This window comes from Scomber scombrus, chromosome 5 (genome assembly GCF_963691925.1).
Source record: "Scomber scombrus chromosome 5, fScoSco1.1, whole genome shotgun sequence".
In the NCBI taxonomy this organism is placed as follows: Eukaryota; Metazoa; Chordata; class Actinopteri; order Scombriformes; family Scombridae; genus Scomber; species Scomber scombrus.
The window spans coordinates 16584500-16599288 of NC_084974.1; the positions used below are offsets into that span (position 1 = coordinate 16584500).

At 39.9% G+C, this 14789-nt stretch overlaps 1 protein-coding gene and 1 pseudogene across 1 annotated transcript; one reads left to right on the forward strand and one right to left on the reverse strand.

Annotated features, from left to right (window-relative positions):
* Positions 1 to 187: 187 nt before the first annotated feature.
* On the forward strand, positions 188 to 6587 carry LOC133980963 (uncharacterized; annotated as a pseudogene).
* On the reverse strand, positions 6298 to 8052 carry LOC133980964 (uncharacterized). Its single transcript, XM_062419852.1, has 5 exons — positions 8033 to 8052; positions 7826 to 7936; positions 7207 to 7483; positions 6893 to 7098; positions 6298 to 6380 (listed from the first exon to the last, which is right to left on the reverse strand). Exons 1-4 carry the CDS (start codon positions 8050 to 8052, stop codon positions 6895 to 6897), a joined length of 612 nt encoding a protein of 203 aa, XP_062275836.1. The 3' UTR covers positions 6298 to 6380; positions 6893 to 6894.
* Between the last annotated feature and the right edge of the window lie 6737 nt (positions 8053 to 14789).

The following is a 14789-nucleotide window of genomic DNA, read 5'->3' on the forward strand; positions in this document are numbered from 1 at the left end:
GACGTTAGTTAAGGCGGCAGGCGTGTGTTGCTAAGGCGGCCGCCTTAACTGTAAAGTGCTGTGGGAAACCCTGGGTACATTTCAAGCTTGTTATTTAAGTTATTATGCTTAATAACACACGGATACTGTGTAATATATTTTTAACTCACCTAAAACGGGAACGGCATTTCACTCAGTGGGAGCATTGATGCTGCGTTTTGGACTCAAGGATGGCTGGAAGGTCAGGAGTAAACTTGGTGGTTGAGATGCAAAGCAGTGCGGCCATATTCTATTCTAATTATAAAATTTCCTGCGGGCCAATTAAAAATGGACTGCGGGCCGCAGTTGGCCCGCGGGCCGTAGTTTGGACACCCCTGCTCTAGGTATTGTGCACTTAGGTTATGTAGTGAATCATTTAGTTGTTTGTTTATTCATTTTTATTCTTAATTTATTTCTTTATTGCACTTTTCAGGTGGATCAGGACAACGCAAGCTGTCAGTTATCCCCCCGGAAGCAGAGGGATACAATGTCCAGTACTTAAAAAATATGACTGCGGTATGAAAGAATATGATATATATTCTTCCTCTCCAGGAAAAATTAAGTACATCCCCTCTTCCACATGACGCCATCGAGTTCGAGAAGATGCCGAAGGCAGCGTGTAGGATGTGCGGTTCAAACATGCCTTTACAGGTTTTGTCTTCACATATAAAGTCGTGTGGAGAGCAGAGTTTATCAGATGACTTGGATGTTGATGCAAGGGTAAACCGGTTCTTATTATTAGGGCCCGAGCGGCGACTGCAAGTCGCCTGGCGAAAGCCCTATTGAAATTCGTTCATGCCCCAACGTGCAAGTGACCCCAAAGTGCAAGTGACCCCAAAGTAATCAAGTAATCAAGTAATCATGTGGTATGGAAGACCCCCGGGGAAAAATGCTATATTGAAATTGTAATGTTTATTATTAGGGCCCGAGCGGCGACTGCAAGTCGCCTGGCGAAAGCCCTATTGAAATTGTAATGTTCATTAGGGCCCGAGCGGCGACTGCAAGTCGCCTGGCGAAAGCCCTATCGAAATTTGTTCATGCCCCAACGTGCAAGTGACCCCAAAGTGCAAGTGACCCCAAAGTAATCAAGTAATCAAGTAATCATGTGGTATGGAAGACCCCCGGGGAAAAATGCTATATTGAAAATGTAATGTTTATTATTAGGGTCCGAGCGGCGACTGCAAGTCGCCTGGCGAAAGCCCTATTGAAATTGTAATGTTTATTAGGGCCTGAGCGGCGACTGCAAGTCGCCTGGCGAAAGCCCTATTGAAATTCGTTCATGCCCCAACGTGCAAGTGACCCCAAAGTGCAAGTGACCCCAAAGTAATCAAGTAATCATGTGGTATGGAAGACCCCCGGGGAAAAATGCTATATTGAAATTGTAATGTTTATTATTATTAGGGCCCGAGCGGCGACTGCAAGTCGCCTGGTGAAAGCCCTATTGAAATTGTAATGTTTATTATTAGGGCCCGAGCGGCGACTGCAAGTCGCCTGGCGAAAGCCCTATTGAAAATGTAATGTTTATTATTATTATTATTATTATTATTATTATTATTATAAGGGCCCGAGCGGCGACTGCAAGTCGCCTGGCGAAAGCCCTATTGAAATTGTAATGTTATTATTATTATTATTATTATTATTATTATTCTTCCGACATTTCGTGCCCCAATTTCGCCCCTTTCCCAAATGCGAAAATGCTTATACTTTTGCACGGACGTCCGGCCTCATCCGAAATTCGATATTTTTGGGTGGTCGCACATGGTCGACGCAGAATGGCGGAATAGCGCCCCCTACAAAGTCCAAAAATGCCCATAGGGAATTTTGCTAACTTTGTCCTATGCTCACAAAATTCGGTACACATATGTATTATACCCACATATGCAAAAAAGCCTCTTGACCTCATGACCTCAACCCAACAGGAAGTCGGCCATTTTGGTTTTGATTTTTCCCGCCTAAAATTAACTCCTCCCACAGCGTTCGCCCGATCAAGTTCAAATTAGGTACGCAACATCTCCAGACCTAGCTGAGCTTAAGTTGTGCTCTGCGCATCCGTAGGTCAAAGGGCGTGTCTGCCAGGGCTCAACTAACTTTGGCGTGCTCGCCATCTACATACGAGTGGCTCTCACGCCCACATACTTCATCCAATCAGCTTCAAACTTGCTGGACATGATGATGGCTCCGCCCTGAACATCCCGATATATTAACTTCCCACGTAACTCATAGCGCCCCCCGGTGGTAACAGGAAGTTAACTAAGATTCATTAAAATTACATACTTTGCCCCATCAACTTCATTCAGAACCAGTTGGTGAAGCTACATTATGAAGACTGTGAAGCTACGAGTAATGGCGTCCGTGTGGCGACGCAGCGACCATCAATTCCTCGCCATGAAAATACGTTTGGCTTTTTGATGGCTTTGTTGAACTCGTATCATCATGAAAATTGGTACACAGGTCCAGGGTGCCGACCTCAACGTCTCCATTCGCTCATAGGCGATCTCACTCGTGTCGCCCCCTAGTGGAAACAGGAAGTGGCATATTTTACATCATCATTGTGCGATTTCCACAAAACTTCACATGTGTAATCACTGTCCCACCCTGAACGCAACCGCTTGTGTTTTATTACACTCTACTGCCCCCTGGTGGATGAACCATCAACCTCTCATAACTCCTTCATGCTTTGTCCAATTCACTCCAAACTTCACATGACTGATGAGTGGCCGCCCTGAACACACCAGACCATATGTGTAACTACCTGTGACTGCCCCCTACTGGATGAACGAAACATTGCATTTTTGGCCTCCTTCCAGGTTTTTTCTCACTTTCTGCTTCACGCCACAGCCCCGCCATGCCTCAGGCCCCGCGGTGGCATGGGTGAGCGAGGGCCCGCCATCGCCGCTTACGGCTTTAATTTTTTGATTGTTCTCATAATTTCAAACAGTGATATTTAAATGTAACCTAATATCTTTTTAGTCTTCTTCTCCCGATGTGACAATAGTTGATGAATCAGGGCCACGTACATCACCCATGACACCAAACTTGGTAATTCAAAAAAAGTTTGATTTATTATAAAACTGTCATCCAACCACTAGAATATGTAAGTGGCCTTTCTGTGTTACTGCTTTTGTTTTTAGGCTGCCTGTCCAGTGTGTGGAATGGAGTATCCAGAAGATATTTTAGCAGTTCATGCCAGCTCATGCGGAGACAGGTGAAAACAGATAAATATAATTTATAATAAAGGACATGGTCAGGTAAATATTGGATGCAGAAATTGGAAACTATTAGCATATGGCCTCTGAGAAAATCAATGACATGAATTAAGCACTGTTCTCACTTTATATTAATTCCATTTGAATCTGAATAAAAAGCACAAGTTCCTTTGTTTTACCTAACCTACTAGTCTTTGAATGTGTAAATCTACTAAATATAATGGTCATTTTCAATTCTTCTCCTATCATGCTTTACTTGACAGTCTGGAGGAAGAAGCCGCTAAGGGGGAAGACATGGAGAAATCCACCGGAGGAGAAATCAAAAGGTATATTTTTTGTTTTACAAATAGATTTTCATAATTAATTCATAAATCATAGCTTCTATCTACCTATATTAATGTTTCTTAAGTTGTTATTCAAGTTATTCAACTTGTATTGTCAATACTACATGTAAAATACTGAAGTCATTTTTGAATGGTCCTGAATAATTTGGTAAGTTAGTTAGCATTTCCTTCCATTTGTAACCATTTCCATAATAGTAGTAATACAAGATACAGTTTTAGCACCAGACACAATTATATCAAAACAATATCCAATGATTTTCAGAACAGAGACAAATATCCTGTCACACAACTCTTGTGCTTTCCTTTCTACTTCTCTAGTCTGGATGACATTATCCAGGCAATCCAGGATGCGGTTGTCACTGACGATGTCAAAACCTTTAACCCCTTAACCTTTAACCTCAAGGCAGAACATGGTAGAGAGAGGGCTACTGCAGTGGCAACGACAAAAAAAAAACCTCACCAGCTTATCAGCTTAAAGTTATCTTTTTGGGTGAAGCTGGTGTGGACACAGGAGCCCTCAGAAAAGAATTTCTGACAGGTAGGTGTAGGACAAATAAAATAATAAGACATACCAGCAGAATATATTGAAATGTTCTATAGTTACATCGAAGTTCTTATAAAATATTGTTGTTAGATGTCTGTGCAGTTTATCAGAAAATGTAATTTAATGCTAATATTTTAGGCATGATCGAGGGCATAGAGACCAGATTCTTTGAGCTGGGCACGCATGGGAGAAGACCCATGTATTCACTGTCTGATTTATACAAAGGCTATTTCAGGTATGGACTATATACCTCAAACACAAAACGATCATCTGTGTCATATAAAACAGTTATTTATTTTCACATCAGCAGTAAATGATCAACATTATCATTCATTTGGAGTCATGACACTGGTGACTGTACGTCCAATATTCACTCTCTTTTCTCTTTGTTTTTGCTCTCTAACAACTCCTGAGGGAAATATTCAGCTCTTTAGCTGCTAAATTCTCCTCAAACATAATTAACAGCTCAATATTTTGGGGTTTTGTAGAGTGGATTTTTAGAGCTTTCTCTCTTAAAACAGCTGAGCACTGACAATGAACCAAAACCATAAACCAAAACACTGACCTACAATCAGAAAGATCCTTAGAGCTGGGGTCTGCATGTCACTTTTTAAAAACTAAATCCTCACTGCTTTAATTATGATTCGCAAGTTACATAAAAAAAAATCAAAACAGGAATGGTGCTTTTGTACTTTTTTTCAGGACTATAGGAGAGATAGTTGCCGCCAGCTTGGCCCAAGGAGGACCAGCTCTGAATTTCTTGATGCAGTGGTGTTACCATGTTTTGTGCACTGGGTCACTGGATATAGAAAAGCTGACCAGAAGCGATGTGGGACATGAATACACTGATCTGTTATCAAGCGTAAGAAAATAAACACCTGTCAGCAAAACTGCTGACCTGATAGTTGTGACTTGTGACATAACACTTGAATTAGTCAAACATCCCACAACTCCCATATCATTCAAATTAGTAATATAATTTAATGTGTACATTGACAGCACACAAAGTGTTGGTTGTCTATTTTCACTCCAGGTCAAGGTGGCCACTGAGGTGTCTATTAAAGATCTCACCCAGGAAATTTTGAACTGTGGATACACAGGACATATCTGCTGTGAGAAAAAGGATGAGATCATTCGGTATGTTGGAGGTGCTTCTGCATTATGCACTGTTTCAGAACTCAAAAAGTGTGTTTATGTTGGCCAAAAATATAATCCTAACCCATAACATCAACAACTGCACACTTTCTCTGCCTCTCTCTCTCTCTTTTTTTGGATTAAATTAATTCCATGGCTCCTAAGCCTTTCCAGTTTCAAATGAAGTGGTATCACATGTTTGCATACAGACAAGAAAACAAAGAAGAAAGACAGAGAGGCAGACGGAAAGAGACAGACTGAATGATAGATATTAACTAAAATTTAGCGATAATACGGACATGAAATTACAGATGCTGCAAAGTTTGCTTATTGTTTTCCCAGTTAAATTATTATACTGCCCGTAATTTCCAAAAGTTTCAAGTATTTTGTGATTGATCTTCTTAATTTTTATTTTAAATGTTATGTTGTTTGTGTGTGCATGTGATTTGTTACAAAAACAGAGCTATAGTTCTCCATGGCAACCTGAGGCTGCTCCCAATGCTGCTGCAGATAAGGGAAGGTCTAACACTCTATGGCTTGTCAGATATCATGGCCAAGTACCCTGATATCTGCACGCCTTTGTTTGTGCCAGGGTTAGAGATGAAAGTAAGTCCACCATAGACACAATTTAAGATTAAAATTCTGTTTTGCACCACGAAGGTCCTATTAGAAGTTGAGTTGAAATGGTATTCTTGGTGTGTTGGAGTTGGTCTTAAATCTAAGAGTGTAAAGTGCCTAATGGGTCATCTCCTTTCACTTGACAGGCTGATGCAGACTTCATTTTATCAGTTTGCAAAGCGCAGTTCAGTGAGGCCGGCTCCAACAAGGAACAGGTGGAGCAAACTATAATGACCCACTTGCAGGATTTCTTACAGGAACTGGAGCAAGGTAAAATAATTTACTGCTCTATTACTGAAATTTAAGGAGAATGTTTTGTTTGAATTTAAGCAATTGTTTTAGAAAAGTGAATAGATCAGCAGGTTCCAAAATTGGTTAAAGCAGTACAACAACAACTCTCTCAAAATTCTGTCTTTTTCAGATGAGGCAGATTCTGGGTTGCACCTCGCTGGATGTCCGTCATTGTCTCCACGGGCCTTTCTCCAGTGGATAACAGGCCAAGGCCATGTTCCCGTCCTGCAGAAGGAGAAGAGGCGTTTTAAAGTGAATATTAAATTCAACCACGACTGCTAGCAGGAATATGAGGAACATAGGATATGCTATCCATTGGTGGCAGCCTGCACAAGCACCATCACCTTTCCTGTACAACATATGGCAGCCTACCACAATTTCAAAGTTGTCCTTGACAACCCCTTGCAGGGGCAAGAATTCTTAAGGGTGTAATAAAGTTGTTCATGTAACTGTTGTATGCTTACCTAAGTAATATTTGGTTACAGTTTGTTACAAACTGAAAAATAGTTAAAAAGGGGTAGGAAATTAAAACGTTTTTTTACTTCTTCCTACTCCTTTTTCGAACAATGTTTTGTTACGTTGTGGCTTTATCTTTAATTAACATTTTTTTATATTTTATTTTATTTCCTTCTTTGTATGTACAAATAGCTACTTTTTTTTTGTATAATTGTATACAGTTTGACTGTTCATGGATCTGAATGTATATGTCACTGTAGTTGATGTATAGGCTTACTAACATTCACTGAAAGATTTGAAGACAACGACAGTAAATGTCATGTCCATGGGAGTCGGATGGGCCTGTAGGGTCCACAACTGCCTGAAGGTGTCTTATATCTTGCTCAGTTAGGGGTGAAGGAAATTCAGGAACAACAACCCCAGATTCTTGGTGGAACTCATTACAGTAAAGGGCAGTCTCCCAGTCTATGTCAAGTTCTTGCAGATCCTAGGATTCAAACAGTGGCATAAATTGACAGTTTGAAAAAGACATCAAAATGTGGGCTACTGCTTCAATCGATGTATGTTCAACAAAGATAAAAGAAAAAGTGCGCACCTCAGCATTATCAGCCTCATCTGTGCTGTTCTGCAGCAGGCCCAACTGCCACAACTGTTGAGGGGTCATGTTTCCCTCTGTGCGGAGTGGGTGATGGTTCCAGCCCTCAGTAAAGGTGTGAAGGTCACAGTGGAGACGGGGGAGGAACAAATAATGCACCAGGAAGATGTACAGCGTGTTTGAGATGTCCAGTAGTCCCTCTTCTTCCAGACTGTGCAGTACATCATAATATGTACTGGTTACTGCGAGCCACACGTCACGCCATAGTCGTTCAATTCTGTTGAAAAATGGTAAAGTCATAAAAAACACAGTATGTCACTTTCTGATTTAGAGACAGAATAAAAGTTAAAAAGGGTACTTGAATGATAACAGGTTTTGAAAGCCATCTGGTCACATCCACTATTAAAGCCTAAATGCTGATACATCGAACTAAAATAGAAATAAATGGGTCTCTGATCAGCTGATCAGGATGGGCACAGCATGAATTGTCTGCCTGAATTAGCTCTGCAGGCTTTGCATCATACCTGATTGACAAACAACTGCACAGGTATACAGAAATAATGATTCAAGGTTGAGTCAATGGTTAATGTGACCTTGCTATAAATATGATTATATTTACCTCTGATTGTGGACGCTTTTCCCAGAAATGAAACTGGCTCGGTCAGTTCCTCGAACAGTAAACATGAAACGGGCAATGTCTACATTCTCCACACCTTGATCACCTCTGACCCTGGTATGTAAAGAGGTTTTTATAAAAGTTAATTCATTCACAGTGCTGATATAATACAGCATCATGATGTACATAAGAATACAAGACCATGTGTACATACCTTGAGGGCAAACCATTCTTCTCACAAGCCGTTATGAAGAAGGAGAACCCAGTAGATGCCTTGTTGTTGTTGGCGGGTTCCAGGTACATGATCTGGACACAAATATAATGCAACAATTAATCGAACAATAATTGGTTATTAAATTAATCAACTATTTTGATAATCTAAAAATCAGTTTGTGAAGTTTTTTAAGAAAAAAAAGTCAAAATTCTCTGATTTCAGCTTCTTAAATGTGAATATTTAACATGTTATATGCTATAAGATATAAAAAATCTGTGATAATTCACAAAAACATTTCTTAATCTGATTACCTTTCTGGAAAAGCCATCAATGCCCCCAAAAATGACTATGTTGTACCTGTTTTAAGAGAAAGTAGAACTGAGACCAGTTATGTGTTGATTCATTCTTTCAATTCAACAACTACAGTCTGAAAAAACTTACCTTATGAGCTTGTGGTTAGTGTCCACATGTACAAGAGAAAGGGGAGCCCTTACAGAGTAACTTCTCCTAACAACACAGCCTAACTGTGTCAAACGAGTGAGAATCCCCACTGAATCTACTCTGTGCATAGCTGCCTTGACTCTGCTCCACTGTATCATGTGGCCTAAGGACCTCAGTCTGCCCATCACTAACCTGTAGCCAATAAGGGGCATATCAGCTTTGATTTCTGAAACTAAGGTGTCAAGTTCCTGGTCAGATATTGTGCTGTACGACCCTGCAACAGAAATTCCAAATTCTGCCATTCGGCGGAATACTGTAGCCTGACTGACTCCTAGCAGTTTTGCTATACATGGAATGGGCAACTGGGAGTCTATCAAAGCCTGCAATTTCTCCTGCTCAATGATAAATTTAGGTCGCCCTCTCGCCCCTTGCACTGCCTGTATTTCTACTGACGTATGTTGCTCATTTTCCAAGTTTTGTCTAACCAGGCAGCACAGTTCTCTTAACCCATCTACCACGTCCAATGGTAAGTCTATCTGGTCTGCCAATGCGTCCACAAGTATGAATTCATGAGTGCACAAGAAATTTACATAGTCGAAGTCCAAGGCAGGATGACTGATGACATTCTGCAACTTGGTTTGCAGTCTCTCCAAGATATGCTGTCTGAGCAGGTTCTGTTGGAAAAGAAAGCAATGCATATCCAGCACAGTAAACATGACCCGAAACAAGAATGTTTATATTTAACATTTTCAACACCACTTCCTGATGAGGATAAGGCAGCCTTTTAACATGATGACTTAATGATAAGTAAATAATAAGCATACTGTTTAGGTTGGCTCCTTTCCAAGTCTTCTTAAAGGATCACATGTTGCACATAGTATGATCATATGTTGCAATTATTAATGGTATAAATCATTTTCAAAACAAAAAAAAGGATCAGGGTTAGCTACATAAATACATTTTTGTATGGATTTTGTGAGTTTCACGTATGTATAACACCAGGTATAATATCAAATATTGAATAGCCTTAATATATTGTTAATTAAAACAACTTGCCTGATTTTCTTGGCGTTGCTGCCGGTCCATATTAGAGATGGCCCGTTCGCGAATGAATCAGTTCAAACGAACGACTCTTTAAAACGAACGAACTGACCTGATTCCCCGTTTCACTACTCTCTCGTTCTTTCGTTCGCTATGTTCACTGTTAAGTTATCAGAGTGGTGAAGAGGGACTGAGAAAGCCAGCCAATCGTAGGTTGTCTGTTGAGTCACTCGCTCTCAAGTCGCGTTCACAGACACTCAGGAAGGATACTGTTCTGTTGAAGCACCCTATTTCGGGGTGTTAGCGAATGTTAAGCTAAATGCTAGCTTTCCTGAGTGTCTTTGAACGCATCTTGAGAGCGAATCACTGACTGAACGACTGAGATGATTGAACGGAGCGACTGACTGAACGAGACCGACAGGAGAGATATGAACAGACTTAAGTATCTGGGCATAATCTCTCTTTTTTAATAACACACATAACAGTAACGTGGCCCAGTTCGTTACAATATATCTGCCAAGCTTTTAAACATGTTTGTCAGCATATTGGGTCTTTATTTCTTTATTTAGTAGCCCTTGCTAAAAGTGAACAAAAAATAAAGACAATAAATTAGCTGATTTAGCCGGGGTCTACTCTCTATTTACCTTCAATACATGTACATTTAATGTGAAGGTGTAAACACATTAGCCACTGTTGTATTGTACATAATCATGAAGTTGCAGCTATGTATTAACTTTGAACTACTGTGTTGTGTTGACCGTTAGCACGATCGTTTGAGAACGATGAGCTGAGAACCGTGCATTATGATTCACCGTTAAACAACGTTGTACCGGAAATACGACTGAACGAACTAATGAACGAACTATATGAACCGATTCTTCCAGCTGAACTGACCGACGGGAACTGAATCTCGACAACGAATCATGAAATCCATCACTAGTCCATATTGGCCACTCGGTGGAGGTCGCTAGAGATGGCCAGAAAGCTAGCTAGCTCAAGGGTGACATCGGTTTCTGCACCAGCACACCGACAAAGAGCACTGTGCCATGCGGCTATTATAATACAATATAGCTATTTTAATGAAAATCACGGACTCGTGTGTATTTATTAAATTATATTTTATTCCAACAGTGGTCAAAAAAATGAAAGAAACCACATTTATTACAGCACCGGAGGTCAGGAGTGGATAAACCCGGTTGAAAGAGTGCCCGCCCGTATGCAACGCCCCTCGAGAAGCAGCGAACGCACCCGTAAACAAACAGGGACAGTCTGATTGGTCAATACTAGCCGGCCTTCTATTGGTTTACAGCTTTGATGCACAAAAAATCCGAGAGCAGAGCAGAGATCCGTGAGCACAAATTACTTGAGCGCGAGAGGAAGAACTCGAGTGTGAGCGCAAGAAATCTGCGCGAGCAGCGTTGTAACCGAGTGCGAGGACACAGTGCGAGCATGCGCAGAGCAAATTTGAGCGCGAGAGCAGAGTTTTGGGAGAAAATATCACAATATCTGAGCATGAAATCAATAAATACTGCTCTCAAATCCATTTAATATGCTCTTGAATTAAGATAGGGAATAAACTCCATAAAGCTCCAGAAAAGGAACATAGATTCAGTCAGTGGGTGCATCCAGCAGCTCCAACAGGACATATAAAAGATCAGGTAGTAGCTGCATTCCTCTTATTAATATTGTAAAGTGTTAAAAAATACGTTATAAAAGACATAACTATGAAGTGTAAAAAACTAAAATGCATAAATGCAGGATAAGAAATGATGGAAGTAATTTTGACTATTACAGTTGATTTGGGGTACATTTCATTATTAAAATAAATTAAATAAATTATGCTTAATCCCAGCAGTGTATAGTGTTTAATGCGCCATCTATTGTCAAGTTTAGGTATTGCAACAACTAACAGATTACAGTGAAATCAGGACTGAAGACACAATAACTAAAATATAGGTGGTGTCTCTTTTTAAGCATATTACCTTATTGATAACTCTGCTTTAACTGCTGGTAACTTTAGGTGATGTGAGTGAATTTTATCATGTCTAATTATAATTTTCTATTCCTCTCTCTGTGGGTCAGAGATACCATACTGGGACAAACCAGGGAACATTATAGAGTGTTATTTTTAGATTGGTTTTCCTTTCTTATTTTTATTTTTTTGCTGCAGTATGAAGTGGTGCTACGGCTTGTTTGAAACGGTATCAAACTGCGCCCCCCCAAACATTTTTGTCACCAGCCGCCACTGCGTAGGGTCCATGTTTCTGGTAGAGGTGGTGACTTTGATTGATAGGTGACACTTGGTAGGGGGCGGGCTTTCAGCGGACTCGGCGTGCACTGCCACAGCGTTTGGGAGCAGAGAAAAAGGTTGATTTTTACACAACTTTGAAGCCTAATTTCATATATTTGGCGATTTTTCATTCAAATTTAGCAGGGTGGTTAACAACACATTTTTCTGTGGTATGTCAAACTCAGAACACATATTTGTTCTTACTTTACACGGACTTTAAGTCATTGAAAATAAAGTGTTAATACATGGCATTCAGCCACTAGATGTCACACTACGGCAACAACATCTAAGACTAAGGGGAGGGGGGAGCTATTTGCTCCACATAACTCCAAATAGTTGTTTGCTGACATCCAGTGAGGCTGAATGCCTTTTTTTAGACCTTTAAAACCCAGACAGATATGAAGTGTCTTAATTGTGGGTTCATATGATTGACTAATTTGTACCAGAGGCTGACAAATGCATATTATTCTTCTCACAGGGTCTGGGTTTGGTCATTGTTTGGTTTTTGAGTTACATATTATCTTCTGGTGCCTACAAGGTGTTTTTCTTACCTAGAAATGTCAACGAAAGAATGTACTTACTGTATGGGTTTCAGACAAAGGCATAGTTTTAGTATTCTGCCACTTTTCCCTTTTGAACCAAGACCTACCAAATGGCGCTGCCTTTCACACTCTGGAAACATGCCCTCAGACCAAAGTGAATATTAGTTTATAGTGATGGGCAAAACAATTCTTTTCAGTGTCCTAAATCACTAGAATCAGTTCATCAAAAACATTTGTTCACTGGATCATTTAGTGGTCAACCCGAGCTTCGACTGTGTAGTCCGACTCACTAAACTGAAACACAGATGAACGGTGCTTTGACACACACGCAGAACTCTTATCAAATCTTGATATTTTAAAAGGTTCCTTGTTGAATTTCGCAGATCAACAGTGTTTTTTAATGACTGTTCTGCAGTTTGGCATTACTCTTAACTTGCTTGGCCTGATTTCGGCAGTACATTGTGTGGTGCATTCAGTTGACGAATCACAGAACATACACCATTCCATCGCAGTGAAAGGATCCGTGACAGTCTCCGCCACCGTTTTTCACATATTGCAGGCTTCACCACACATTGTAAACTATGAAAGGTGGTTAGATTTTTTTTTTTTAATCCAGGGATTATCAAACATAATCTAGCTCCGCAGACTGTCAGGCATCAGGTGGGATGTGTTTTTTTTCTCCATACATCACGCTAACCCTCATGCATGAGCTCAGTGCTTAGCTTAGGCAAGTGCTGTGGCACCTTCATTGAGGTGGTGTTGGAGGTGACTGAGGGAGTAGGGGCTGAATCTTCTCCTCTTCCAGCCACTTGAAACACTGAGTAACAGAAGAAATTATGCTTTTGAGTTTGATTTACAACGTATTATCTTCTAGTGCCAGCTTCACAAAGTTGTTGTTGTTTTTTTTGGGCATAAACATCTTTATTCAACAGTAGACAGACAGGAAACATGGGAGAGAGGAGGGGGTGTGACATGCAGCAAAGGACCTCCGGCCTGGATTTGAACCGGGGTCGGTTGCATACGTGACATGCACTCTAATATGAGGGGCCGTACAAGCCATATTTCATTCTGGCCCTCTCACACACATACATTCTCCTCTCACAAACATACATTCTCCTTTCACATACATATATTTTCACTCTCACACACATACATTCTCCTTTCACATACATTTATTTTCACTCTCACACACATACATTCTCCTTACACATACATATATTTTCACTCACACATATATATATTTTCACTCTCATATTTATGCATTTTCATACTATAGTAATATATGTATGTAAAAGGAAAATGTATGTATGTGGAAGTGAAAATATATGTATGTGAAAGGAGAATGTATGTATGTGTGAGAGTGAAAATATATGTATGTGTAAGGAGAATGTATGTGTGTGTGAGAGTGAAAATATATGTATGTGTGAGTGAAAATATATGTATGTGAAAGGAGAATGTATGTGTGTGAGAGTGAAAATATATGCATGTGTAAGGAGAATGTATGTGTGTGTGAGAGTGAAAATATATGTATGTGTGAGTGAAAATATATGTATATGAAAGGAGAACGTATGTGTGTGAGAGTGAAAATATATGTATGTGTGAGTGAAAATATATGTATATGAAAGGAGAACGTATGTGTGTGAGAGTGAAAATATATGTATGTGTAAGGATAATTTATGTGTGTGTGTTAGAGTGAAAGGATAATGTATGTGAGAATGTATGTGTGTGAGAGGAGAATGTAAGTGTGTGAGAGGGCCAGAATGAATTATGGCTTGTACGGCCCCTCATATAGGTAAGTTAGTTTATGTACATAAAAGTATATATGTGAATGTAATCAGCATAAAAATGGTGAGATAAAACAAAAATTCCCCTTCAGAGGGCTCAGTCTGTAATCACACAGTTATCAATTTGTATTTTATTATTTTACTTATGTGTCAGGGTGTATGCATGTATATTATCATGACAATCACAAATAGATAGCCCATTGGGCAAACAAGAGACCCAGGGTGCCATCATGTTTGTACACAACTTAACATATCTGATATCCGTTAGTTACTATATGCTTAATACCAGTCAGAAGCAATAACCCTTAATAAAACAGATGCAGAGGAGCAGTGAAAAAATGAATGGGAAGACAATAGAAAGACCTATCAAAAGTCAAATATCAAAAAGTCTGCTGCTACCCTCTAGTGGACATTTTAGTAAACTCTGACTGCACAATAGTGAATTCAAAACACTAAGAGCTGACTTAAACTTAATTTGGTCTGCTTGTGTCCCCACACATATACGTGGTTATCCTCCTTTATGTGACATTAAACAAACTATATAGCCATACAATAAGTTGACTGTCCTGCAACTTTCAACTATTACTGTTATCTACAACTTAATATTGGTGGTACAGTTGCTGACATGGCTTTGGTAAAATGTTATGAAATGACT